At 44.9% G+C, this 27744-nt stretch overlaps 1 protein-coding gene across 11 annotated transcripts in view; it reads right to left on the minus strand.

Annotated features, from left to right (window-relative positions):
• Positions 1-27744, minus strand: part of LOC117369236 (ankyrin repeat and fibronectin type-III domain-containing protein 1-like) — a 1092487-nt gene that overhangs the window by 249240 nt on the left and 815503 nt on the right. For all 11 annotated transcript variants that reach the window (XR_004541103.1, XM_033963493.1, XM_033963485.1 and 8 more), the window contains one exon: positions 2180-2308. Coding sequence is in view for 10 of the 11 variants with exons in the window: in XM_033963493.1 (XP_033819384.1) it covers positions 2180-2308 (129 nt within the window). In the remaining variant the exon portion in view is untranslated. The remainder of the gene's footprint in view (positions 1-2179; positions 2309-27744) is intronic.

Here is a 27744-nt window from a genome sequence, read left to right on the forward strand (position 1 = left end):
TTTAGCGCACACACGAAATTACCGCGCGCTATACCGCACGGTACGCTTCTAGAATAACGCCAGCTCAATGCTGGCGTTAAGGTCTAGTGGGCACGGCAATTTAGTGCACGCTATTCCGCGCATCAAGGCCCTAATGCACCTTAGTAAAAGAAGCCCAAAGACTTTCCATATCATGTGGTTATGACATGGAATTCACGTCCATCTTCAATCAGACGACAGAAGAAATATATTATTTAGAAGAGCTGTGAAGGCTTTTTTGTTCCCCAAATATTTATTATCAAACAACTGATGATAACAAATTTTTTAGACATATTTTTTAATTGTTTTAAGTGAATGTGTTTTTCATTATTATATTCAAGCCAAAAAAACTCGGATATTGTGAAAACCCAATAAATTTTTTTAAAAAACACTTTCACAAAAAAGATGTATAATGTCTGATGGATATCAACAGCACAGTTCAGGCTTAATCACAATATACAATTTGAAAAAAACAGAGGAAAAAGCCTCAGACTGAGGCCCTTCCACCGCCACAAAAGGTGGTCAAAGATGGTTAGGCGTTAACCTCATTGGCAAAAAACCTCTATTTCATTGCAGACAGATAAAAGCCTTATACGGTGCTGTTTGTGCTATTTGTGCTTAAAGATAGAAGAAAAAATAACTTTCCATTTACTTCTGTTTGATCGTTATTATATTAACACCTGGATTATTCCAGTTTTTCTTATTGTTATCCTTGTGTAAGTTTCTATGGAATATAAGAATTTATAGTGTAATATAAAGAGAATTTGTCAAAGAGAATTTGTTGGTTAAGAACAAACATACTGAAGTGGCCTGACTTATTGACTGAGTAAAGAGTCCAGATAAATGGGCTACGGCCTATCAGCATTTGTCGTTTCCAGCCCTGATTCCCAAACAACTAATTTCTCTATGTGTGTGGTGCCATCATATGGTCTCCAAGCATATACTACGATCCCCTTTACATGAAATAAAATCATCAAATTTCAGAAAACTTTACATATTTGTTTATAAAGTTCATGTAGATATAAGAAACGTTTTCTCCAATTTGGGTCAAAAGTTATTTCATAATCAATTCCCATGACAAGGGCATTTCACAAAATAGCAACTAATCTAGTTATCTGGAATCCTGAAAGTTTTGCATTTTTGAAATACAGAAAGAAAGCAAACAAGTGACCTTAATTTATGTGGCATTTTCCTGGCTTTATCTTTTGAAAAATATAAGCAGCTAGGACTTTTGGAGGGATACATACACTAGTGGAATAATAAAAATTTGGGTCAGTTTTCAAAGCAATTTAAACAAGCAGGAGAGGATCCGGTCTACATAAATTTCCTGGGACTGCCTAACCACCCATATTCAATGGCACTTAACTGCCCCCCCCCCACACACCCACACCCACACACCCTTTTATGAAGCTGCGTTAAGCTTTTTTATTGCCAGCTGCGGCGGTAAAAGCTTTGACGCTCAGAGAATTCCTATGAGCCTCAGAGCTAATACCACCACAGCCGGCGATACAAAAAGCATAGTACAGCTTCATTAAAAGGGGGAGGGGATTAATTAGGCAGTGCCGCTGACTATCAGCTCTGAACAGCCACGTAAAATATGGACAGGACAGGGGGATGGTATTAGGGAAGAGCCAGCAGTTACGAGTGTGTGGCAATATTCAGTGCCGGGCTCTGCATAGCTAACCCGGCCATTAGAACAGCTGAAAAGTACTGCGAAAGGCACTAAAAGGGGTTGGAGTGAGTGGGCTTCACTCAGGTCCCCATTGCCTCCCCATTGCTCAGGGATAGGAGGTAGGCCTTGGGAAGCCTATCGAGCCTAGAATGGGGTGGATGATCTGAGGTAGGGGGATTGTTAATGTTGCAGGCTGGGGGAGGGGCTTATTCCTCAAGGGAGAAGGCTGGTTTGGATAGGGGGGGAAAGTAAAAAAAGGTTATGCAGATCCCAGCTGATATTCAGCTAGGAATCATATAAACATAAGGTCCGGCCTGACCCACTAAAATTAGCCCCCCGATTTTCAGTGCTGGTACCTGAACATGGTCCGACACTGAATATCTTGGGCTAATTCTGCATGCAGCAGCCAATGTTTACCCCTCAATACTGAGAAGCACAGGGGACCCTCTTAAGGAGGTTGTTAGTAGCATCCTACTCTACTGTGCTTACCATTCAATGCTCATAGACCTCTGTCGAAACGCAGGTTGCTCAGGGGATACATTCTCAGCTTTGCTTTTCTTCTCTTGCTTCTCCTTCACTGATAACCGTTGGGTAAATTTAGATAGACCACTCTGAGACCTGAGGAAGGGGGAAATGAGACGCATTAACCCATTGAGGTGTTGGAGGTCAGTAGCAGTAGGAGGAAGAAACAGCACAAGTAAGATATGCAAAGCCAAGCGTTCCAATTTTATAGCCTACAAGTACCTGTTATCAGCGCGTGACCATTAAATAAATTAATGAGTGAGCACTTACCAATACCTCTTTTATAGGCAGTAAAGGCAGGGTTTTTTACCCGGACGTGTCTTCTTTTTAGAGAACTGTCTGGGTGTCGGGACAGCTTTTCAAAACCCGACATTTTGTGTGTGTGGGAGGGGGGGGGCAGAACAGGACAGGGTCATCCATCCTCTTTTTCCACCTGTAAAATCAGGTAACCCTACGTAAGAAGGAGATTCTACAAATGGTGCTGATAGTGTTGGCCGCCTAAAAAACAGCCGTCAATCTTGTGTCAATCACACAACGGCACCATGTGTAGAACTGTGGCTACCTCAAACACAGGTGCCGAAAATGTAGGCCAGGGTTTTTGAGCCCTGCATTGCCAGTGCCTATGTTTGATGCGAATCATGTTTACGGAGGTGACTACGGACACCTAAGGTTGTTTTCGGCGTTAGCCACGTCTACTTTGATCTTAGGCATTCTAAGGTGCCCCTGTACACATGATCTAGGTGCTGGTTTTGTTGGCACCTCTAAGCGCCTACATTTTTGTTTTTAAATGCTTTTAAAATCATTTTTAAACGGTTTTGCCACTTTAGCTAGGCACTGGTAGGGCATCTACCAGTGTCTAACTTAAGGCGCCAGTTAAAAAATATGAGCCTAAGGGCTCAAACACTGATCCTGTGCTAATCAGCGCACAGTAATGTAGATGCATTGATTAGCACTTCCACCTCCTAGATGTGCCCTACCCAGAAAAATTAGAAACTATTTTTTTTTACATTTTTATTATTTTATTTAGTTACAATAGTGTAATACATTTAGATTGAATATAACAAAGAATACACTATCTCAAACAATAATATTATAGAATCATAGCTATACCCAACCCCTTTCCATCAATTATTAATATTGACAATATTAAACATCTTTAATATGAAGAATTAATATCTATATTTTCATTACCTTTCCCTACCCTACCCCCCCATCCCATCCCAGATGTGTAATGAAAAAACTCAGAAGGGAACATATTATCTTTTAATGTGAAACAGCAAATAAAGCCAATGGACTCTATATTTTGTTAAATAAAACACTAAACCCTAAACATTCTGCGTTCATTCTCTCATATTTATATGTATTACATACATTTGTCCACCAAAATGTATAATTTAACCTGTCATGATTTTTCCAGTTTGTTGTGATCATTTGAACTGCAATTCCAGTTAAAATCAAGAAAAGACGGCTTTTAAATTTATCAAGGGGAGGTTTAACATGTAAAATAGTACCACAGATTATTGTTTCATATGTTAATGGAATATCTAAGACTATATTTATTTGTCCCCAAATTGACTTCCAAAACCCAAATATCAGCGGACAAAAAAAATAACAGATGATCTAAAGTCCCTATGTCAGTATGACACTGCCAGCATCTATTTGATCTAGAACTATCTAATTTTTGCAACCGAACTGGGGTCCAAAAAATTCTATGCAATAAAAATAACCATGTTTGTCTCATAGATGCTGACACCGTACATTTTAACCTCCAATTCCAAATTCGTGGCCAACGAGATACAGAAATATACTGCTTAATCTCGATGCTCCAAATATCTCTAAGACTATTTTTTGGTTTTTTTATTCACAAATTCAGAAATTAGTTTATACCACTGTGCAATACAAACTATTTTTTAGCACATGGTTTGTGAGCACAGATCCTAAACTTATTGCAGGACACCTGAGTATGTCCCATGATAAGTCATTTTAACCTGTGGTAAGCACACACTTGCTTACCACAAGATATAAGAAGAGCTTGTTATGCCACTGGGGGCTTGTGCGCATCTCAGAAGCTGAAAGCTTTGCCGTCGGTAGTGTCACTACCAGCATGTTTCAGCAAAGATGTCAGACTAACGATGTACCACCCATTTGGGCGGCAGCAGATGGAAGCGGAGGGTCGCGTTTGATGTGACAACGGCGACAACATCGAATTTATACTGCCCAGAAGAAAGGCCCGGCAAACTAATTTCTGCATTCTGCTATGAAAACTTGATGATGTTCATCAAGTTGCAAGGACTCGAATACGAGTCGATGTCACCTATCAAGCACACATTGGCGCTTACTGCAGCTCAGTAAAAGAATCCCTTAGGGGTCCTTTGACTAAGGTACGCTAGCCGTATTAGCGCTAAATATTAGGGTGCTAAATATTAGCATGTGCTAAACGCTAACGCATCCATTATATTTTATGGATGTGTTAGCGTTTAGCGTGCCTTAGTAAAAAGACCCCTTAATGCATTACGAGGCTTTCCAGTATGTTTGCAGTTATCATGCAATAAACTGCATGTTAAGTGCTATTGTAAATAGGAAGCATGCAGAGTGGGTATGGAAAGCACTTTGCGGTTAGCATGCTGTAAATGCCACGCGTTAATCAGCACTGCAGTTTAGTGTAGTTTATTAAAATTTGATATACCACTTTGCCAGAAGGATCACAGCAGTGTACAATAAAATATAACTACCAGAAAATAAAAGAAAGGAATTCCAAAGTTCAATAGGACAGAAAAAAAAATGAGCCTTAAGGCAAGCCTTGAATTTATACCTACTAGACTCACCGCTGAGGCTAAGGGGGCATTAGTTCCATAGATAATGGTCCAAATCAAAAGAAAAGCTGAGTTCTGTATAGAAACCCCATGGGCCTTAGAGGGATGAGGAATAACCATCTGAAAATTCGATTTACTGTTTTATTTTTAATTTAGGCCCCCTTTTATCCAGCTGCATTATGGTATTTTCATCGCTGGTCACTGTGTTAAAAGCTCCAATGCTCATAGGATGAGTGCCAGAGCTTTTACCGCAGCAGCCAGCGATAAAAACCCCTAATGTGGCTTGATAAAAGGCCGCTTTGGTTATTAAATAAGATTACATTAAGATGACACCTGCAGGCATAAGGACTATTGTTGTGGTGTGCAGGTGGGTACAGTAAGTTTTAGGTGGGTTTTCGAGGGCTCGAGGTTATAGTGACATGTGTACCTGGGACTTTTAAAGGTGACATTCACCTCAGTACCACCTAGAGTGCCCCTCTGCTCTGCACAGATGTTTGTGTGGCTACTTTGCTAAGAATGTTGGCTGCTAGGATGTCCGAAAAGCTGGCTTTTGTGCGTTTTTTCATGTGAACGTCTTTATATTGGAGAATGACAAAAAAAAAAAAAAAGACATACTAAGGACCAAAACCTCTAGATAGGCCATTTTCAAAAAGAAAAAAAGATAGACGTCTTGCTGTTTTGAGAATGGACATTTTCTCTACTGGATTTCTGGGCGTATGACTTTTCTATGCGTGATTTGTTTTCACCTTGTGTTAACAAAGGACTTGTTCATCTGTTTTACAACACCACAGTGACCCCTGATGCAGGCGTTTTGTCTCGCCGAAACACAGTGCTGTGTCGGGTCCTTTTGTTTGGAATAAACAAGTTTTTATAATTTTTTTTTTTTTTTGTGAAGTGTTCATTGTCCGTTCCCACTGTCTTTTGTGTGATTTTGAACCCGTGGGTTCTTGTCGGGTTGGACATTTTGTGGTTGGTATTGGTATGTATAGACCACTGTTCGATAAATCACCAAAGCAGTTTACATAGTAGAAAACAAAAAGGAAAGAATTCCATCATCAATAGGAAAGTGAATATTAAAATAAAAAAAAGAATTACAAAGTAAAATTCTAGTTAAAATAAAAAACATAGAATTATAAAAACTTAAAATATAATTATAAAAGCAGCAATTGCAAATCTCTCCCTCATTGTTCGCACCAATATGATACTAAGGCCCTCTTTTACTAAGGTGCACTAATCGATTAGCGCATAATTGATTTATCGCATGCTAAATGCTAACACATGCATGTTACTCTATGGACGTGTTAGCATTTAGCATGTTTTAATTCAATTAGCGCGCGCTAATCGGTTAGCACACCTTAGCAAAAAAGGAGGTAAATCTCCTGTAATAGAAAAAGAACCATCATGGATATGCTAATCCAAAAAGATAAATTTTTAACAGACTTATACATTTAATATATGAGAGTTCACTACTTAATTCCAATGGCATAGAATTCCATAGATAGTGTACAGAAGCGAAAAAAGCAGAATTATATGTGGATGTTAATCTTTCCCAAGATGTCCAAACTCAGACTTAGACGTCTTATCAAAAATTCCCCTCCACGTCTCTCAGTGGTTGAATCTGTAAAGATGTACATCTGTGGGATCCAATTAAAGAGCCACACACTCATACTTTTGATATTTTAACATGATTTTTAATACCTAACAGGTAGCGCAAGTACTATCTACCCTTTCAAGTTCTCCTTCAAATCCAAACTAGAAGTTAGCTGACTGTTCTGTATAACTAAAAGCAGGTATAAACACCTACAAGTAAATTATTCTTGATATAAAGATTTAGCCTTTCGAAAATACAGAACATATGTGTACTTTCAAAGGACTACCCAAACCAGACCTAGGACACTCCAGCTTGAAACACTTGCATGGCACAGTCTACCTGTAGAGGGGCATAATAAAAATAACCCGTTTAAGTCCCATTTTGGCCTAAGGCTTTAAGCACCCAAAGTAGGCAGCAGGGAAATGTCCATTCTTGATAAAAACGTCCAAAATGTGGGTTGTTTTTTTTCAAAAATGGCCTACCTATATGTTCAGGCATTTAATCACCTAGACCGCCACTATGTCTACCTTTAAGCCCTATTCTCAAAAAAAAAAAAAAAATCTCCTAAGTCCCAAATGCCCAAAACAAGACCTTTTAGGCATGGGAAGGACCAGTCCTTTGCCTAAAAAGAATACCGTATTTTCGCGGATATAACGCGCACCATTGTAAAACGCGCACAGGGGTATAGCGCGCAGAAATCACGATGATATGTACAAAAACTTTTCTATACCGCGCTCAGGCATATAACGCGCATGCTGCCCGACTCTCCTCTGGCCACCCCGACTCTCCTTTCGCTCTCCCCGACTCTCCTCTGGCCACCCCGACTCTCCTTTCGCCCTCCCCGACTCTCATCTGGTTGCCCCGACTCACCCTGACTTTCGGTGCACTGCCCCGACTCTCCTCTGGTTGCCCCGACTCACCGTTCACCCGCCCTGACTTTCGGTGCACTGCCCCGCCTCTCCGTGCCTGTCCCCCTTGAAGTCCTGTCCCCCCTTGAAGGTCTGCCTGTCCCCCCTTGAAGGTCTGCCTGTCCCCCCTTGAAGTCCTGTCCCCCTTGAAGGTCTGCCTGTCCCCCTTGAAGATCTGCCTGTCCCCCCTTGAAGTCCTGTCCCCATCCTGAAAGCCTGATGCCCCCCCTCGACGTCCGATTCTTCTCCCCCCTCGGCAGGACCACTCGCACCCCCACCCCGAAGGACCGCCGACTCCCCGACAATATTGGGCCAGGAGGGAGCCCAAATCCTCCTGGCCACGGCGACCCCCTAACCCCACCCCGCACTACATTACGGGCAGGAGGGACCCCAGGCCCTCCTGCCCTCGACGCAACCCCCCCCCCCCCCCAGCCGACCCGCGACCCCCCTGGCCGACCCCCACGACCCCCCCACCCCTCTTCCCCGTACCTTTGGAAGTTGGCCGGACAGACGGGAGCCAAACCCGCCTGTCCGGCAGGCAGCCAACGAAGGAATGAGGCCGGATTGGCCCATCCGTCCTAAAGCTCCGCCTACTGGTGGGGCCTAAGGCGCGTGGGCCAATCAGAATAGGCCCTGGAGCCTTAGGTCCCACCTGGGGGCGCGGCCTGAGACACATGGTCGGGTTTGGCCCATGTGCCTCAGGCCGCGCCCCCAGGTGGGACCTAAGGCTCCAGGGCCTATTCTGATTGGTCCACGCGCCTTAGGCCCCACCAGTAGGCGGAGCTTTAGGACGGATGGGCCAATCCGGCCTCATTCCTTCGTTGGCTGCCTGCCGGACAGGCGGGTTTGGCTCCCGTCTGTCCGGCCAACTTCCAAAGGTACGGGGAAGGGGGGTGGGGGGGTCGTGGGGGTCGGCCAGGGGGGTCGCGGGTCGGCTGGGGGGGCGGTCGGAGGTTCTTGGGGGGGGCGGTCGTTGGAGGGAGGGGGGTTTGCGTCGAGGGCAGGAGGGCCTGGGATCCCTCCTGCCCGTAATGTAGTGCGGGGTGGGGTTAGGGGGTCGCCGTGGCCAGGAGGGTTTGGGCTCCCTTCTGGCCCAACTACACAAAGTACGGGGAAGGCGGGTGGGGGTGTCGTGGGGGTCAGCCAGGGGGGTCGCGGGTCGGCTGGGGGACGAGCGGAGGTTCTTGGGGGGGGGCGGTCGTTGGGGGGAGGGGGTTTGCGTCGAGGGCAGGAGGGCCTGGGATCCCTCCTGCCCGTAATGTAGTGCGGGGTGGGGTTAGGGGGTCGCCGTGGCCAGGAGGGTTTGGGCTCCCTCCTGGCCCGATATTGTTGGGGAGTCGGCGGTCCTTCGGGGTGAGGGTGCGAGTGGTCCTGCCGGGGGGGGGATGTATCGGACGTCGGGGAGTCGGCCGGGCAAGAGGGCTTGGGCTCCCTCTTGCTCCGATCGTGGATGCGGGTGCGGGTGGGAGCGCGTGCGAGCGGTCGTTCGGGGTGGGGGTGCGAGCGGTCCTGCTGGGGTGGTGAATCGGGCATCGGGCGGGGTGGGAACTATGTTTAAAAACTTTTGTATACCGCGCTCAGGCATATAACGTGCGAGGGGTATGCGCTGTACGTAAAATCACGTATAACGCGCGCGTTATATCCGCGAAAATACGGTAATTCTCTAACCAGTGTCTGTCATCAGCGCCAGATAGAGAATTGTGGAATCGTCCTCCCCCCATCCCGCATTGATCGCAGCAGGAGAGATGCCCAATCTCTCTTACTGGAACCTACCGCAACCTCCCCCCCCAAAAAATTATTGCTGCAGGAGAGATTGGGTATCTCTCCTGCTGAAGAACTATCGGGGAGTGCGGCGGGTGCTGGGTAGGAGGGACTGAGCATCTCTCCTGCTGCAATCATTCAGGGGGGGGGTTCCTGACTAGTGTTGGCAGGAGAGATTGGGCATCTCTCTTGTAGCAATCGTTGTGGGGGGATGGGTTGCCTGGGCTGCTCAACTGATTGCGGCAGCTATGATCAGCTCAGCGGCCCAATCTGGTACTTATACCTGTTTTGACTTGGTCTAAGTAAAAATGTACAAGTTCTGTCCAGGCAACCTGTTAAACTTTTCGATCATGGCTGCTGGATGACTAAGTCTAGGTTGGCCCACATCCCACCCACCTCCCACCTTACACACTCCTCCAAAAATGCCCCTTTTCGCTCTGGGCGCACAGGGGCAGTGAAAAGGCCTAAGCTGGTTTTAGATACATCTAAAACCCTGTTCAATTATTGGTACGTGGATGACCTGTCTTTTTGATCGTCCAAGTGATGATTTACGCGGGGTTTTAGATGTATTTTTTTTTTGATTACGTACCTCATACTATATAGGTAATACCTTTCCTAAAATCCCCAATATTTTAATGCCAATTTACAATTTAAATTTTCTATTTATATTTGTAAATGAGTATAATCTAGATCAGTGGTCTCAAACTCGCGGCCCGGGGCCCACATGAGGCCCGCCAGGTACTATTTTGAGGCCCTCGGTATGTTTATCATAATCACAAAAGTAAAATAAAAGTTTCTTGGTCATATGTCTCTTTAGCTATAAATGACAATATTATTACTAAGACTTACCCAAAAGTAAAGCTTTATAAACTATAAAGCGTTTCACCTCATGCAAAATTGTCATTTCTTTAACAAGACATTAACTATTTTTTCTGAGGCCCTCCAAGTACCTACAAATCCAAAATGTGGCCCTGCAAAGGGTTTGAGTTTGAGACCACTGATCTAGATGGTTTTAAAAAGGTTTGGACAAGTCTCAGGAGGAAAACTCCATGGTCTGCTATTGAGACATCACTCTCTAAATCACAGCTCTATTTTACTGTATATTCTATAAAATAATTTGTAAAGTGCTCAGACCCAACTTGTAATTGCTATTGAGACAGACATGTGGGAAGCCATTACTTGCCCTGGGATTGGTAGCATGGAATGTTGCTACTGTTTGGGTTTCTGCTGGGTACTGTATTGACAACTATGGAAGCAGGATACTGGGCTAGATGGACCGTTGGTCTGACCCATTATGCCTATTCTTATGTTCTTATGAGTAATGATTTTAAAACCACCTCAATTAAAGCTATTTCTTGGTTCATAGACAGTGGAGCACAAGACGTCAGCGCGCTGATAATCCAGCGCCGACAATTCGGCGCAAGACAGAAGCGCGCGGGGGAAAAAGTAATTTTTAAAGAGCTCCGACGGGGGGTTTGGGGTGGCAACCCCCCCACTTTATTGGTTAGTGTTTGCGCTGTTGTTGGAGGGGGGTTCGGGGAGTTTGAAACCTCTATTATAGCGAAAACGGAACTTTTTCTGATTTTTTTTGGGAAAAGTTCCATTTTCACACCCCCCCCCCGCAACAGCAGTGCGAACACTAACCAATCAAGTGGGGGAGAGTTGCCACCCAAAACCCCCAGTTGGAGCTCTTTAAAAATTTTTTCCCTTGCGCGCTTCTGTCTTCCGCTGAATTGTCTGCACTGGATTGTCAGCGTGCTGGCGTCTGGTGCGTGATTATCCCGTCACCAATCCCATTACACGTGTATAAAAATGAAAAGGCATGTCTGTTAGGCTAGTAACTGTGACATGCAGTCCTTTGGTGACAGGTCAAAAGCGCGTGACGACAAAGGCGCGCCGACATCCCAGCGCAGACAACTGAGCGCAAGGTGGAAGCGCACCAAAGAAAAACAGTATTTTAAAGGGCTCCGACAGGGGGCGTGGGGGGGGAACCTCCCCACTTTACTTAACAGAGATCGCGCCGGCATTGGGGGGATTTGGGGGGTTGTAACCCCCCACATTATACCGAAAACTTCACTTTTTCCCTAAAAAAGAGGGAAAAAGTTAAGTTTCCAGTAAATGAGGGGGGTTACAACCCCCCAAACCCCCTCTATTAAGTAAAGTGGGGGGGTTCCCCATCAACACCCCCCCATCGGAGCCCCTTAAAATACTGTTTTTCTTTGGCGCGCTTCCACCTTGCGCTCAGTTGTCTGCGCTGGGTTGTCGGTGCGCCTTTGTCGTCTTGCGCTTTTGTCTATGAACCCAGTCCTTTTGATAAAATGCTCAACTCTAAGGGTTCCTTTTGCTAAGGTGCGCTAGTGGTTTTAGCGCATGCTACAATGCCGTGCGCGCTAAACGCTAACGCCTCCATAGAGCTAGCGTACCTTAGTAAAAGGAGCCCTAAATCTAACCATGGGATCAGGATAAACATATCAAGAATGTGAATCATTATGAATATTACCCATATTTGAGGTCATTATTCAATTACCGGAGAACACACAATCTGAAAAGGCTAACTTTGATGGTATTAAACCAGATCCATATTCGTCGCTTCGAGACTGCTTTCAACTCCTAACTCCTCTCACCATATGTTCTGCATCCTTAACCCTCTATGTCATGCCTGTCCAAGTTAGATTGTAAGCTCTTCTGAGAAGGGACCGTCTATTATATGTCAAAATGTACAGTGCCGCGTACGCCTTTTAGCGCTATATAAGTGATAAATAGTACTAATAGTTGATGCTGTTTAAGTACCATCACTATATAGTCACATATAAATTTTAAGTCATACCTGCTGCTTGTGTGACATACAGGGCTGGATTCAGTAAATGTCCCTCAAATTTTGATGCTATAAAAATCAACGCTGAGCATTCCGGCATCAGCACCCTTTATAAAATAACTTGTAGTGCCAGGATCCACACTCAGCTGAAACCAGGTGCAAGTCCTGGCGTGCAAATTGGGCACAGATCCACAATATTCTATAACAAAGCACACATTTTAAGGGAATGCCCCTAACCCACCAATGCCCCTCGCATGGCCATGCCCTCTATGCAATGCCCTCCATGCCCTCTACGCTAAACCAGAACGTACGCAGGTAAGGCTAGTCTCAGTTAGGGCATTGGTCTTTGACCTAAGAGCCACCGCAGGAGCGGGCTGCTGGGCACGATGGACCACTGGTCTGACTCAGCAGCAGCATTTCTTATGTTCTTATGGATACACTTAGGTGTTATTCTATAAATAGTCACACAAGTGTGTTTTTGCATGGATCTGCCACTGCTGCCTTGCTTCCATTAGAACACTTTTCCATATAGAAAATTTGGCATGGATCTAGCGCCTGTGTCATATATAGAATTATTGATTGAAGTGGCTCCTGTTTACTTAACTTGCACTCAGCAGGCATACTGCTAATATTCAGTTGCACTTAACTAGGCAATGTGACTGAATATAAGCACTAATCAGTCATTCCAAACCAGGCAACTAACCACTGTCCAAACTCTAGTCACTTAGCTATGCAAGTACTGGCCATGAATGTCATCCAACACCTGTATAGCTTGTGGGTAGTGGCCAGTATCTCTCACCCCTGCTCATCTCTTTCTTGAAATTCCCAAGCTCTGATCCCCCACCTAGGCCTTCCCAACATAACAAGCCTTGCTCCCATTCTATCCCCATACCCGACTCATCTCTGCCCCAGGCGCCATCTTGGTGGGGGCACTGGCATCTTTCTGCCTCCCATGCCATGCTCATGCCTTCCCTTCCCCACCTCTTTGCCATACCTCTTTAAATCTTTGCCAGTGCGAACAGCTACTCTGGCCTGCTGCTCGCACCGGCCTGGCTCCCTCTGTAATCACTTCTGGGACATAGGGCCAGGAAGTGACATCAGAGGGAAAGATAACACAAGAGAGACAGCAGAGTGGAGAAGCTGCTCGCACTGGCGAAGATTTAAAGAGGTGCGGGGGAAGGGAGGGCGAAAGTCTGGCGTGGAGGAGGCAGAAGGAGCAGGGGGTGCAGAGGAGGGTGCAGGGGATGCCACTGCCCTTGGCACCTCCTACCCTCGCTATGCCACTGTCTGGGACAAATCTGGAAGCCATGGACTCCTGGGACAGTGAGGGGCTAGCATGATAAGAACATAAGAATAACCTTACACCCAAGGATAACATCCGCAGCATAGGAGTAACTCTCGACTCAAACTTATCACTGACAGATCACGTATCCAAACTAGTATCATCCTCCTTCTACTACCTTTGCCAGCTAAAAAAACATATGTGCAGACTTCTCAGAACTCGAATTCACCCAACTACTGTACGTTTTTGTACTATCCCGTTTAGACTATTGCAACACACTACTAGTGGGCCTGCCTATCAAAACTCTCTCCCGCTTCCAAAGGGTGCAAAATGCTGCAATCCGCCTCCTAGAAAACCTTGGCATTCACAACCATGTTACCCCTGCATTAGCTTCCATGCACTGGCTGCCCATTCAAAAACGCTGCGCCTTCAAGGCTCTGATGCTCGCTTTTAAAACCTTCCATGAAACGATTCCACACTACATGACAACTAAACTACAAATCTACCATATTTTCACGCATATAACGCGCGCGTTATACGCGTTTTTACCTACCGCGCATACCCCTCGCGCGTTATACGCGTGAGCGCGGTATACAAAATTTTTTTAACATAGTTCCCACCCCGCACGACGCCCGATTCACCCCCCCCAGCAAGACCGCTCGCACCCCCACCCCGAACGACCGCTCGCACGCGCTCCCACCCGCACCCGCATCCACGATCGGAGCAAGAGGGAGCCCAAGCCCTCTTGCCCGGCCGACTCCCCAACTTCCCGACAATATCGGGCCAGGACGGAGCCCAAACCCTCCTGGCCACGGCGACCCCCTACCCCCACCCCGCACTACATTACGGGCAGGAGGGATCCCAGGCCCTCCTGCCCTCGACGCAAACCCCCCTCCCTCCAACGACCGCCCCCCCCAGCCGACCCGCGCCCCCCCTGGCCGACCCCCACGACACCCCCACCCCCCTTCCCCGTACCTTTGGTAGTTGGCCGGACAGACGGGAGCCAAACCCGCCTGTCCGGCAGGCAGCCAACGACGGAATGAGGCCGGATTGGCCCATCCGTCCCAAAGCTCCGCCTACTGGTGGGGCCTAAGGCGCGTGGGCCAATCAGAATAGGCCCTGGAGCCTTAGGTCCCACCTGGGGGCGCGCCCTGAGGCACATGGTTGGGTTGGGCCCATGTGCCTCAGGCCGCGCCCCCAGGTGGGACCTAAGGCTCCAGGGCCTATTCTGATTGGCCCACGCGCCTTAGGCCCCACCAGTAGGCGGAGCTTTGGGACGGATGGGCCAATCCGGCCTCATTCCGTTGTTGGCTGCCTGCCGGACAGGCGGGTTTGGCTCCCGTCTTTCCCAACTACACAAAGGTACGGGGAAGGCGGGTGGGGGTGTCGTGGGGGTCGGCCAGGGGGGTCGCGGGTCGGCCTGGGGGGCGGTCGGAGGTTCTTGGGGGGGGCGGTCGTTGGAGGGAGGGGGGTTTGCGTTGAGGGCAGGAGGGCCTGGGATCCCTCCTGCCCGTAATGTAGTGCGGGGTGGGGGTAGGGGGTCGCCGTGACCAGGAGGGTTTGGGCTCCCTTCTGGCCCGATATTGTCGGGGAGTCGGCGGTCCTTCGGGGTGGGGGTGCGAGTGGTCCTGCCGGGGGGGGGGATGTATCGGACGTCAGGGGGTTGGGCATCAGGCTTTCAGGATGGGGACAGACCTTCAAGGGGGACAGGCAGACCTTCAAGGGGGGACAGGACTTCAAGAGGGACAGGCAGACCGAAGGGAGTGAAAAAGCTATAAAATAAACCCACTAGCGTGTCAATGTGTTGAGAGGAAGAGGTGGTCTGGGAAATTCTGCTGAGAAAACTCCGGGTCCATTTCCACCCCCCAGTTACCCTAGTCCACTCCACTCGGGACAGCACACGGAGAGTCGGGGAGGGCGAAAGGAGAGTCGGGGTGGCCAGAGGAGAGTCGGGGCGGGCGAAAGGACAGTCGGGCAGCATGCGCGGTATACCCGTGAGCGCGGTATACAAAAGTTTTTGTACATAAAATCGTGGTTTCTGCGCGCTATACCCATGTGCGCGTTTTACACGGGTGCGCGTTATCTGCGTGAAAATACGGTACTTCCTAAAGCAACCACTGAGGTCCCAAGGAGAAAAACGACTGATCATACCTCCTGGCCGCTGCCTCAAAACTGAAACAGCCCGCAAACGCTCCTGACTATTTCATACCCAGACTATGGCACACCATCCCCCTATCTGTTAGATGGACTTTGTAGCTTCAGGAAGGCTATGAAAACCTTCCTTTTCACAAACCCAGCGCCTTAAGGACATGCAACCAGAAATGCCATTCAGAGTCAACACACCTAAGCCAACCCACTCTCACCAGATGCTGCTTAGTGTATATGTTTTATTGTCATGTCTATATTGTAAATTATGTCATCTCTATTCTGTCTCAGTTATATTGTGGATGTACTTTGTAACCCGTTCTGGGCTCCTTTGGGAGGACGGGCTAAATAACTGAGCAAATAAATAAATAAATAAAAGCCCAATAAAATTATTAGCCAGATAGACTTGGGAGGTGAACTATGGGAGCTATGCTAGATTCAAACAATTTTTATTGATGCATACAATATCAAAAACAACATAAGAGTATCAAATTATGTATAATACAACAACAATGCATCAAATAATATAAAATAAGAAGCATAAATACCCTCCACCTCCCCCCAAAAAAACCCCTCTCTCCCCCCCCCCAATGGTATTCTCTAATTCACCTCACTATGGTATACTCTAATTCACCTCACTATGACACATCAATACACTCTAGGAAACTCATCTTAAGACCGCACTACGGCCCTTAGGATGCAAGGTTTGTAAGTAAGGTTCCCATATATACATAAACATCAACTTTCGCTTCTCAGGCCTTCCAGCATCACCTGCCTCCCAGATCGCCAATGCCAAAACTTTGGGGGGGTCAGGGACCGTTCAATATTGTAAAATACATTTTTTGGCCATTAAACCCATCTTCCTACACAGCACCCGATGACCCCTAGGCAAATGTCTGAAAGCCTCTGGCAAATCTAAAACAAAATGGGTCGGAAAACTACGTAAAGATCTCCCAATTATTTTTGACATATAGGATATTATTCTTTTCCAAAAATTTTGAATAATGGGACAAGTCCAAAATGCATGTCCCAAAGTATGACTCCCACTCCCACATTTATGACATAATGGTGTAGGGAGACCTCCACTATAATATAACTATGCTAGATACCTTCTCTGATTTGCTGGGTACTTGTGACCAGTGGTGTAGTAAGGGGGGACAGACCGCCACAGGCACTGCCTTGATGGGGGCGCTGGCACCTCTTTGCCCCACACCATGCCACACTCACGTCATCCCTCCCCCTCCCACTCCCACCTCTGTAGATCTTCGTCGGTGCAAGCAACTTCTCCTGCCTCTTGCTCACACTGGCCTGGTTCCCCTCTGAATCATTTTCAGGTCACAGGGCTAGGAAGTGACAGTCAGAGGGAAACCCAACGCTGGCACGAGTGGCATGCTGGAGAAGCCACTTGCACTGGCGAGGATTTACAGAGGTACTTGGGAGGAAGTGAGAGCACAAGTGTGAAGTGGGGGCAGGAAGCAGTGGGGGAGGCATCGAAGGAACAGTGGGTGGAGAGGATGGCGCGGGGGCACCACCATTCCGGGCGCCTCCTACCCTCGCTACACCATTGCTTGTGACCCAGACTAGTCACTGTGAGAAACATGGCACTGAACTCAATGGATTTTAGTCTAACTCAGTGTGGCTTTACTTAAATGTAATGAATTATTTATGTATTTTTCTTTTACCTACTTACATTTAATTTTAAGATATACAAAAGTTGTAAACCACCCAGACAACAGATGGGTAGTATATCAAATTTAAATAAACTTGAAATAAATTTGAAACTTTCCCTGCCAATGCCAATATAAATCTCATCGGAAGTACTACCCATTGGCAAAAGGAGACAGACTAATGGAAACCAAATCTACATAAGAGGCCTCTGGATATTAGCTGGAATATTATGTTCTCCAAATCCTAACTAACAGTTGAGCACTATAGAAATGGTTTTTCCTTGGTCTCAATGGTGTGCAGCATCCTACTTGTGAACCAGCCTTGAACACCAACTCAGACTCTAGAGAGAGAACTTTTGAGTTATTTCCAAGTCAAAGAGTTCAATAGTTTTCAGGATGATAGAAGTGAGGACCACAAAAGAGAATGACAGTAGTTAAAATGTGATATCTTCATGCCGAGGCATAAGGGGAGGTTGTATAAAAGCAAAAGACAAATATGTAAGGCAAACCAGAAGAAGTTGGAGAACCACATGCTCTAAATGAATCCCACCATAAAACAATCCTGTTACATATGTCATGATGAAGAAAATGTTACTGTACAGTATATATGGAGGGGCTTTCATAACAGAGAGTTAAGCCATCGACACAGACCACAAATTTAAGCTGCCATTTGGCTCTTTAGAGTAACATATGTATAATCACTGAGTTTCTTCCAATACTGTAATGTGCTCATGGTTCCAATAAATTTATGAGTGATCAAACTATCAAATCTACAAGTGAATAAACCTCACCACTTATCTGATGTAGCTCTTCACTTTAAATTGTATGGTTGGCTTCAATTGAAATTTCAGTAATGCATTCTCTAGAGCCTGACTTACCACATTTCACTGAAATACTGCATCATATTTATTTACTCATGTCACCATTCACAATAGCAGCCGTGTTTTCCCTAATCTCCAATGCAGTATTTCAACAAAACGTAGTGAGTCAAGCTCTGGAGACTGCATTACTGAAATTTCAATTGGAGCCAACCCTACAGTTTAAAGCAAAGAACTGTGCCAGATCAGTGCTTTTTATTGTGATTTGTGGCGAGACTTATTCACTTCCAGCCTTTGATAGTTTGATCACACATAAATTTATTGGGACACTTGAATGCTACAATATTGAAAGTGTTTCACAGATTGCGGCCCTTATTTTAGAAGCTCCATTTATGTTTTGGACATTTGAAAACCAGCATCTGGTCATCCGTATTGCATGAATGTCCAAATCCAGATTTTATAAAGCTGGAATATGGACTTCTAAAAATGTAATATGTCCTTATGCTATGGGGGTGTAGTCTGGGCATGCTTTGGGTGGAACTAGGGAGATGCCAAAAATGGATATCCAGCTCTTGGAATAAATGGATATCCAACTTTTTCCAAAGGGAAAGGGATATCTACGAGGAGCTGCTGAAAAGTTCTCAGCCCAGCTTACAAAGCTGGGGCAGTCTCCATTTAGGCTTATACACTCAGTCCAGTGATTTTCCACATTTTTCATTCCATCGGAAAAATATGGAACAAATAAAGTGCAAAATCGCTGGACTAGGGGCCTCTTCTATCAAACTGCGCTAGCAGTTTTTAGCACAGAGAGCCGCACTGAATGGCCCACGTTACTCCCGATGCTCACAGAGTTCCTATGAGCGTCGGGAGCAGCGCTGGCCATTCAGCACGGCTTTCTGCGCTAAAAACAGCTAGCGCAGTTTGATAGAAGAGGCCTTAAGAGGGGCATAATCGAAACGGACGTCTAAGTCCGTTTACGTTCAACTCACAAGTCGTCCAAAGTAAAAAACAGCCTAAGACACATTTTCGAAAAATACGTCCAAAATTGTTTTGGTTTTGAAAATCGTCTAATTATACATCCTGCTGATCTGATCATCCAAGCTTCTAAATCGTCCATCTTTATACCACATTTTCGTCCAACTTTTCGTCCAAGTCCAAAACGCCTAGAACAAGCCCTGTTGGACGTGGGAGGGGGTCTGCAGAGTGATGGACTGCACACCCAGACATGCCACCTAAATAGTGGGGTACCTTACAGGGCACTGCTGTGAACTTCACAAAAAGGGTGCCATGTCTTCTCCTCCCTACAGCTCCCTTATAGGTTACGGTGAGCCCCCCAAACCACCTCCAGAATCCCCTAGATCCACTTATCTACAACCCCAATAGCCCTTATGGCTGCAGGAGCCACTTATATGCCAGTACAAAAGGGTTTTGGGGGTGTAAAGGGGAGTGCACATGTTTCACCATGAATGCAGTGATTACAGTGACTCATGGGCCTGGGTCCTCCTCTCCATGGGTCCCTAACCCACCCCCAAGATGACTTAAGCTGCCTCTGTGCTGGACGACTAGGCTTTCCTCTGCCAGGCGGCCAGGTGATGATGGTCTGGAGGCTGAATTTTAAAGATGTGATTAAAATTTTTATGGGGGTGGGGGGTCGGTGATCTCTGGGGTAATGTGTGGGGGTCTGTGTTATGTGTTTTCAGTGCTTATCTGGTGAGTTTAGGTGGGTTTTTGTGACTTAGACCATGTTATACATGGTCTAAGTCACAGCGTCCAAGTTCCATCGATCGTGGGCTGTATAACTTTCGGTTATACTTGCTGTACGACTAAGTCTAAGCTGGCTCACATCCTGCCCAACTCCCGCCCTCGACACTCCTCCCGAAATGCCCAGTTTAGCTTTGGTCGTTCAGCGGCACTATGAAGGTCTAGGTCGTTTAGAAATATGTCCAAAACCCGTTTTTAGTATCGGCACTTGGACGTTTTTGAGAAATGTTCATCCAAGTGCTGACTTAGGCCGTTTTTTGGACATATTTCTCTTTCGATTATGAGCTCCTAAGTGTATAACCTTCGATGGAGACTGCCCCAATTTTGTTGGTTGGGTTGAGAATTTTTCAGTAGTCCGTGACTATTTTATAACATGGAGGTTTCTAAGCTGCCACAATGAGCCCTTGTCTCTTGTTTTGCCCCATTCGATATGCATTTAGTTTGTCTTTATAATATGTATGTTATAATATGTATGTTTTTGTTAAATCTACTCAATCTGTAACATCTTTTAATCATTGTAAACCGCATAGAACTTCACGGTCTTGTGATCTATAAACTATTATTATTATTATTATTATATGTATAATATGTATATTATAATATGTATGCATCACTTTGATTTTAAGCGGTTTATACATTTTAAAAATAAATAAATAGTTTGCAAATCTCAGTTTGTAACATGGATGTTCGTGATAGAGGTAACCAGCTCAAGGACGTCCATTTCTCATGGATTTTAGAACAGAATCTGCCAACATACAACCTATTCCAAAATCCATGAGAAATGGATGTTCATACGTAATGTAATAACTCAGACATCCTTATTCTAAGTTGGCTGTCTTTTCTAAAATGCTGTTCCACATATTATTTTAAAGAGCCAAGAGATTTGTAGGCAGTGTTGATTGCTCTCCATTACACAATTATATTTTACTCAACATGAAGTATTATACAGTTAGAAACGGGATACTGGGTTAGATGGACCATTGGTTTGACCCATTGTGGCTACTATTACATTCTTAATGATTTAAGTTAATCAATCTGAAAACTGTAGTTATTACACCAATATAAATAGCCCTTCAACAAATTGCAACCTATAAACTGTATATTATATAATTGGTATTAGACCCCCTTGTATGTATCAAGTTAGGATAATATAACTGGTATCGTAAACTGTACTGTAGTTATAGCAAATCGTAACCTGTTAACTGTTTATTATGTATGTTTAACCTGTAACTCGGTCTGAGCTCTTTGGGGAGAAAAAGCTAGAAAACTAACTAAAAAATACATATAACAGAATTGGTTTATGGTGGCATTTCGCAGGTTAATCTTGAGATTGGGTTGTTATTGTTGTTGGGGTTTTTTTTTGGGGGGGAGGGGGGTTCGGTCTAAATGAATCCCAAGCATGGGCCACAAAAATCCAGCATTCTTATTTTTTTTCCATTTTGTCAGTACAATCAAAAGAGGCTTCATGAAGCGTAATATAACTGCTCTGGTTGAAAGTGCATAGTTTTGATTCCTGCCTCACAATGCACATTGGAAGTTCAGCTATTATAGTATGAAAAGGCATTCTACTGTGCTTTTATGCTTACTTATAAAAAGGTCTCCAAAAATGGGTCATTCTGATTAAATAACAAACACTGCACTCTTTACAAATATTAGAGTATAACTGCACAGTATGGAAACTAGCTTTTCTGTAGGCTGAGACATTGAGTAAGCACAATTACACATCACATGGTATAAACTTATGAGAAAACTGTACTTTGTGAGTATCTCAAGGCACAATGAGTGACAGAACTCAATAGTTTTTCAGTCTTAAAGTAACGTGTCTTGTTTGCCTTGGCTGTTTCCACAAGACCTGTCTTTCCCTTCTTAAACTATTTCTGTTGAACTAATCATGGAAAATTTAAACTCAGAATTTCTATATTTAAAGCTAGAATAAAAACACACTGCACAACTGGGCCACAGTGAGGTACTGGGCTCTTTTCCCCTTCACCTTGAATACTGTGTGCAATTCTGGTTGCCATATCTCAAAAAAAATATAGCGGAATTAGAAAAGGTACAGAGAAGGGTGATGAAAATGATAAAAGGTTTGGGATGCCTTCCCTATGAGGAGTGGTTAGGGCTCTTCAGCTTGGAGAAGAGATGGCTCAGGGGTGATATGATAGAGGTCTATAAAATAATGAGTGGAGCAGAAAGGGTAGATGTGAATTGCTTTTTTACTCTTTTCAAAAATATTTATTTATTTTTTCTATACTGTTCTCCCAGGGGAGCTTAAAACAGTTTACAAGAATTTATTCAGGTGCTCAGTGTTTTTCCCCTGTCTGTCCCGGTGGGCTCACAGCCTATCTAATGTATCTGGGACAATGGGGGGATTTGCATGGGGTCATGGGGAGCAGTGTGGGTTTGAGCCCACAGACTCAGGGGCTGAGGTTCTGGCTTTCATCACTGTGCCACACTAGGGGGCATGTGATGAAGCTACTAATAGTAGATTTAAAACAAACCAGAGAAAATATTTCTTTACAAAATGTGCAATTAAACTCTGAAATTCATTGCCGGAGAAAGTGGTGAAATCAGTTAGCTTAACAGGGTTTAAAAATGTTTGGATAATTTCCTAAAAGAGAAGTCCATAGGCCATTACTGAGATGGCTTGGTAAAATCCACTGCTTATTCCTACAATAAGCAGCATAAAATCAGTTTTATTACTTGGGGGTCTTGCTAGGTACTTGATACCGGGCTTGATGGACATTCGGTGTGTCCCAATATGGCAATTCTTATGTTCTTAATTAGAACATACTTTATTTTATCCAGATCACAGCATGGTGATGGGATGTATTGTACTTATGGAGATGCTGCTATTTTATTACCATTTTATTAGAGGGCTTCCACATTGCCCTGAATGTTAGCAATGTTAGGAAATAATACTTTACAGAGAGGGTGGTGGATGCCTGGAATGCGCTCCCAAGAGAGGTGGTAGAGAGGAAAACGGTGACGGAGTTGAAAGAAGCGTGGGATGAACACAGAGGATCTAGAATCAGAAAATAATATTAAATATCGAACTAAAGCCAGTACTGGGCAGACTTGCACGGTCTGTGTCTGTGTATGGCCATTTGGTGGGGGATGGGCTGGGGAGGGCTTCAGTGGCTGGGAGGGTGTAGATGGGCTGGAGTAGGTTTTGACGGAGATTTTGGCAGTTGGAACCCAAGCACAGTGCTGGGTAGAGCTTTGGATTCTTGCCCAGAAATTGCTAAGAAGAAAAAATTAAAAAAATTTAAATTGAATCAGGTTGGGCAGACTGGATGGACCATTCGGGTCTTTATCTGCCGTCATCTACTATGTTATTATGTTACTGAATATTGTGAACATGCTCCAAACAACAAAGAAGGCGGCATGAGATTAGGGAGTGCTCTGCTTTTCACATGTAATCTTTATAACTAGAGGTTAAATGAATTACCAACCCCTGTATTACCAACGGCTGTATGAAGCACTTATTACTGTAGGTAGAAAGACCTTTTCATGACGTGTTAAATTGTGTAATAGATCTGGAATATCCGATGGACAATTTTCCTATAATCATAAAGTTTATTGAACGGTTCTGAACTGCATCCTGCAGCTATTTCTGGTGCTTTGTACTGACTGTGCTGCAGCAAAGAGATGAATCAAAACAAATACATATTGGCTAGGTAACAGGACTCACAGAAAGCAGAATTGATGCTTAATTACAAGAATACACACATACATCCTTCCAACTAGTCAGAGCTCCATGATGGGCAGCAGCGTTTCAGGTAAGCACCTATAAAAACGGATGCGTCTCCCATAGCTTAGAAGGGGGAAGTCAGAACACCACACTACCTCACAGGGTGGTGTAACTCCAACAGCAGACTCAATGATGCCTCAAAAAGGCAAGCACAACAGGGAAATTTTGTAAGGAACAGAACCCACACACTGCTCAAGATATCCAGTCTCTCAGCACTCTGATTGTACTTTAATAAAAAAAAAAAAAGGGGGGGGGGAAGAAAATTATGGGCCTTTCAACAGAAGAATTTACCTGCCAGCTTCATGTCAGGTCTCTCTCAAAACTGACTTTAAGGAGGTTGCACCCCAAATCATCACTTTTTCACACTGCTTTACTGTAGACACCACATATTTTGCATTGCACCTTTGGTTTGCAGGTCTCCAAACCCTCCCATGGTAATTCTTAAATTGAGTGAAGGTGGCTTCATCACTAAACATCACTTTCTCCCAATCTGCAGACTTCCAGCTTCTGTATTTGTAGCAAAACTGAAGACGATCGGCAATGTTCTTGGCAGACAAAGAAGGTTTTTTTGCTGGACAACTTGACTTCAGACCACCTTCAAACAATCTGCGACAAATTGTCCATCTGCTCAGGTTCTGAAGGTGAGATGGTAAGCGAGAACGGAGTCGGGTGGCATTGATACGAGGAGATAACTTTGCAGTCATTAGAAAACAAGTTTGTCTGTGGGGCCGTTAGAGTTTTGTGGCACCCCCCCCCCCCCCCCAGGACTCTGAGGTCTTTTCTCCATTTTTTGGTGATGCATTCGGGGACTCAACTTTTCTGACTTGTTTTCAATGCGTGGTGGGATATAAACTGGATGATTGGAATATAAGGGAAATATCTAGTGTTTTTTGTAAAAGTATGACATTAACACATGGCCATTAATACAAAATTGGCCACTTCACTGCTATGGTGAAAATGGCCTTACTTAGCATATGGGAAAATCCCATGTAAGGCCACTTTCTACTGCAGTTTAGTAAAAAGACCCCTTAATGAGTTGGTGCTTCTTGTGATAAGACACACATCCAAATCCTGGATCACTGAGCCTTGGCTGACATTCATGGCAGGGATTCTTGAGAGCTACTTGGAGGTAAGCAGGCAGTTTGTTTATCTAAATCTCTCATCCATGTCACCTAGACAATATCAAGCTACAATCTTCTCTGCTCAGCTTTTCAACCTAGAAGAAATACTCAGAGGCCTCTCCAGCAGCTAAGTACTACCAGGTAACACTGCCAAATGAGTACTTACAGGTAGCACACACCCTTCTGTTTTTGACCAAAACTCCCGCAGATAAGCCCTAAATAATGCCAATCAGAGCTAATAAATAAGCCGTTGTAATTAAATATTTGTCTCATAGTTTGCTTTTGATATTTCAGCAATTAACAAGATTTGTGACTCAAATGCTGCATTGCAGACCAGTAGAACAGGGCACTGTTTGCTCAGTTGTCAGAGAAATCAATTGTGTGGATTCGGTATTGTGAATCTGCAATGATAAACTAAATTATACTACATTTGTTTGATGGAACAGTTGAGTGAATAAGCACAGAATCTGTCTATGCCAGTTTTCTGAAGGAGGTTAGTGACTTCATTTCATTCAAAACATGACAAAGTCTGCCACAATCTCATTTGGAAAATTAAATTATTTTTAATTCTTAATTTCACAGTAACCTTATCTGCTGATCCTGCTTTCTTGTTCATATCAGATCTTAGCCTACTGCTGGCGGGCAACTACAGATCCAGCCTGGCTACAGTTACCAGATGTCTGGGAAGGTGTCAGGTCAAAAGCGCGCCGGAACAAAGGCGCGTGCAGACAATTGAGCACAGCGCGGAGGTGCACGCCGCAGAAAATTACTGTTTTTAGGGCTCTGACTGTTTTTAGGGAACCCCCCCCCCCACTTTACTTAATAGAGATCGCGCCGCGTTGTGGGGGCGTTGTGGGGGGTTTGGAGGGTTGTAACCCCCCACATTTTACTGAAAACTTCACTTTTTCCCTGTTTTTAGGGAAAAAGTTAAGTATACAGTAAAATGTGGAGGGTTATAACCCCCCAAACCCCCCACAACGCCAGCGCGATCTCTATTAAGTAAACTGGGGGGGCTCCCCAACAAAAACCCCCGTCGGAGCCCCTAAAAACTGTAATTTTCTTCGGCGCACACCTCCGTCTTGTGCTCGGTTGTCGGCGCGCGCCATTGTCTTTCGCGGGGTTGTCTATGAACCGTCTGGGAAAACCCAGACATGTCCTCTTTTTATGAGAACTGTCTAGGTGCCCGGACAGTGTTCTTAAAAATGGAGGAGTCTGTCCAGGTTTAGCCATCTCTCTCAACTCCCCCACCTACCTCCTTCCCGAGCCCAGCTGCTGTAACTGAATCTTCAGGCAGGCTGCAGCACCAATGAGGTAAACCTTCTGCCACTGGCCTTCCCTGAAAGACGCCTCTCTGCAAGTCCCAACTATGTGGGAAGAGGAAGTTGTTGCAGAGGGATGGCTTCCGTGGTAGGCCAGCAGCAGCAGGCTTAGTTCGTTGTTGGTGCTGCTAGCTGCCCGAAGATTTAGTTATAGCGGCCAGGCCCTGAGAAGAGGTAGGTGGGGGAGTCAAGAGCTAGAGAGGTCATGAGGGGAAGCAATATCGGAGGTTGGTGGAGGGAAGGGAGGAGAGGGGACTGGAGAAACAGCATGGAGAGAGAGAGGGAATGGGGCTGAAGAAACAGCATGGAGGGAGGGTGCTGAAGAAACAGCATGGAGGAAGGGAGGGTTTGAGAAGCATTATGGGAAGGAGAGAGTGCTAGAGAAAAGAGCATGGAGTAGGGTAGGGCTGGATGGGAGGGGAGAGACAGAAACAGCAGAAGAGGCTGGAAGGAGAGAGAGAGGCACCCGTGGGGGGTTGGGGGTTAGAAAAAGAGAGCGTAAGAGAAAGAAAAAAAAAAAGACACATAGGAGAAGGGGGGTGGGTTGGAAGGAGAGCAAGAGATAGAAAGAGAGAAGCACTCATGGGGGAGGAGGGTGGGAGGAAGGGAGAGAGAGTAAGAGAGTGAAAGAAAAGTACTAAAAGGGTACAGAATATGTGAAGGGAGACCAAGGAAATGGGTAGAGTGTGAGTGGGGCTGTGGGTAGAGTATAGGCGGGGCTGTAGGTGGAGAATGGGCAGGGTCATGTGTCATCTTTTCTTATCTTCACAAACATGGGAGCCCTAAGCCTGGATGAGAGCTAATGATGAAAAAAATTGTGGAAACGGAAAGAAGATCTCTAAGTGATTCAAATGAAGCCAACAAAAAAAAATGTAGAGATGTTTCAACTGGGATCTTTATTAAGAATTTGCTGAAAACATGCAACTGACTCTACATGACAGTGTTTCCGAACCTGAGTGCCTTCCTCAGGAGTCTAAAGATAAACAAATACAAACTGTTTATAAAAAGAAAATGTAACAGTAAAATGATAAAATAACTATTTTATCATTTGACTGTTATGTTTTCTTTATTGAGTTGAGTCAGTTGTATGTTTTCATTAAATCCTTACTAAAGATCCTAGTGGAACCATCTCTACCAAATCTACTTTTAAAAGAGCTAAAGATGAACATTTTATTTTTTCTTGAGGAACCTATTTGCAAGCAAGAAAGAGCACAGTGCTCTACTTGCGCTCTGTTGTTTTTTACCTCCCAAATTCCCCTGTCCTTGTCCAGCTTGTCCCATGTTTGAATAGTCTGCCCACACCCATATTTTATTAGGTTATTATACTTTTGTTACCTATATAGGTGGTATTGACTTAGGTGGACCATTAATAAAATGTTGGAATATGAAATATGCACTGGTAAAATGTATAACATATGGATCTGGAATGACCGAGTTATCGCCCTCTCACACCTCGCCTCCCCCATCTCACTATTACCCTCTCACTCACCAAGCCCCTTGTTTTTCTTAATTATCAAAGCTCATATGATCTCAGCAATAATGTCAACATTAAATAACCACAGACACTTTATTGATAGTAATAACAGGCCGCAGCTTAGTTTATTGGGACAACAAATAAATAAGCAATCAACAATTCCTACAAGATCTTGTTTCACCACCCATCGGAAACCATCGCACGGGTGGTGAAACAAGATCTTGTAGGAATTGTTGGCCTGTCGTCGTGTTACTGCTAAAACCTTCAAACGCCATTTAATTGAAGACATGTGCTATCGGCAAAGTT

Source organism: Geotrypetes seraphini, chromosome 11, assembly GCF_902459505.1.
Source record: "Geotrypetes seraphini chromosome 11, aGeoSer1.1, whole genome shotgun sequence".
Classification (NCBI taxonomy): Eukaryota; Metazoa; Chordata; class Amphibia; order Gymnophiona; family Dermophiidae; genus Geotrypetes; species Geotrypetes seraphini.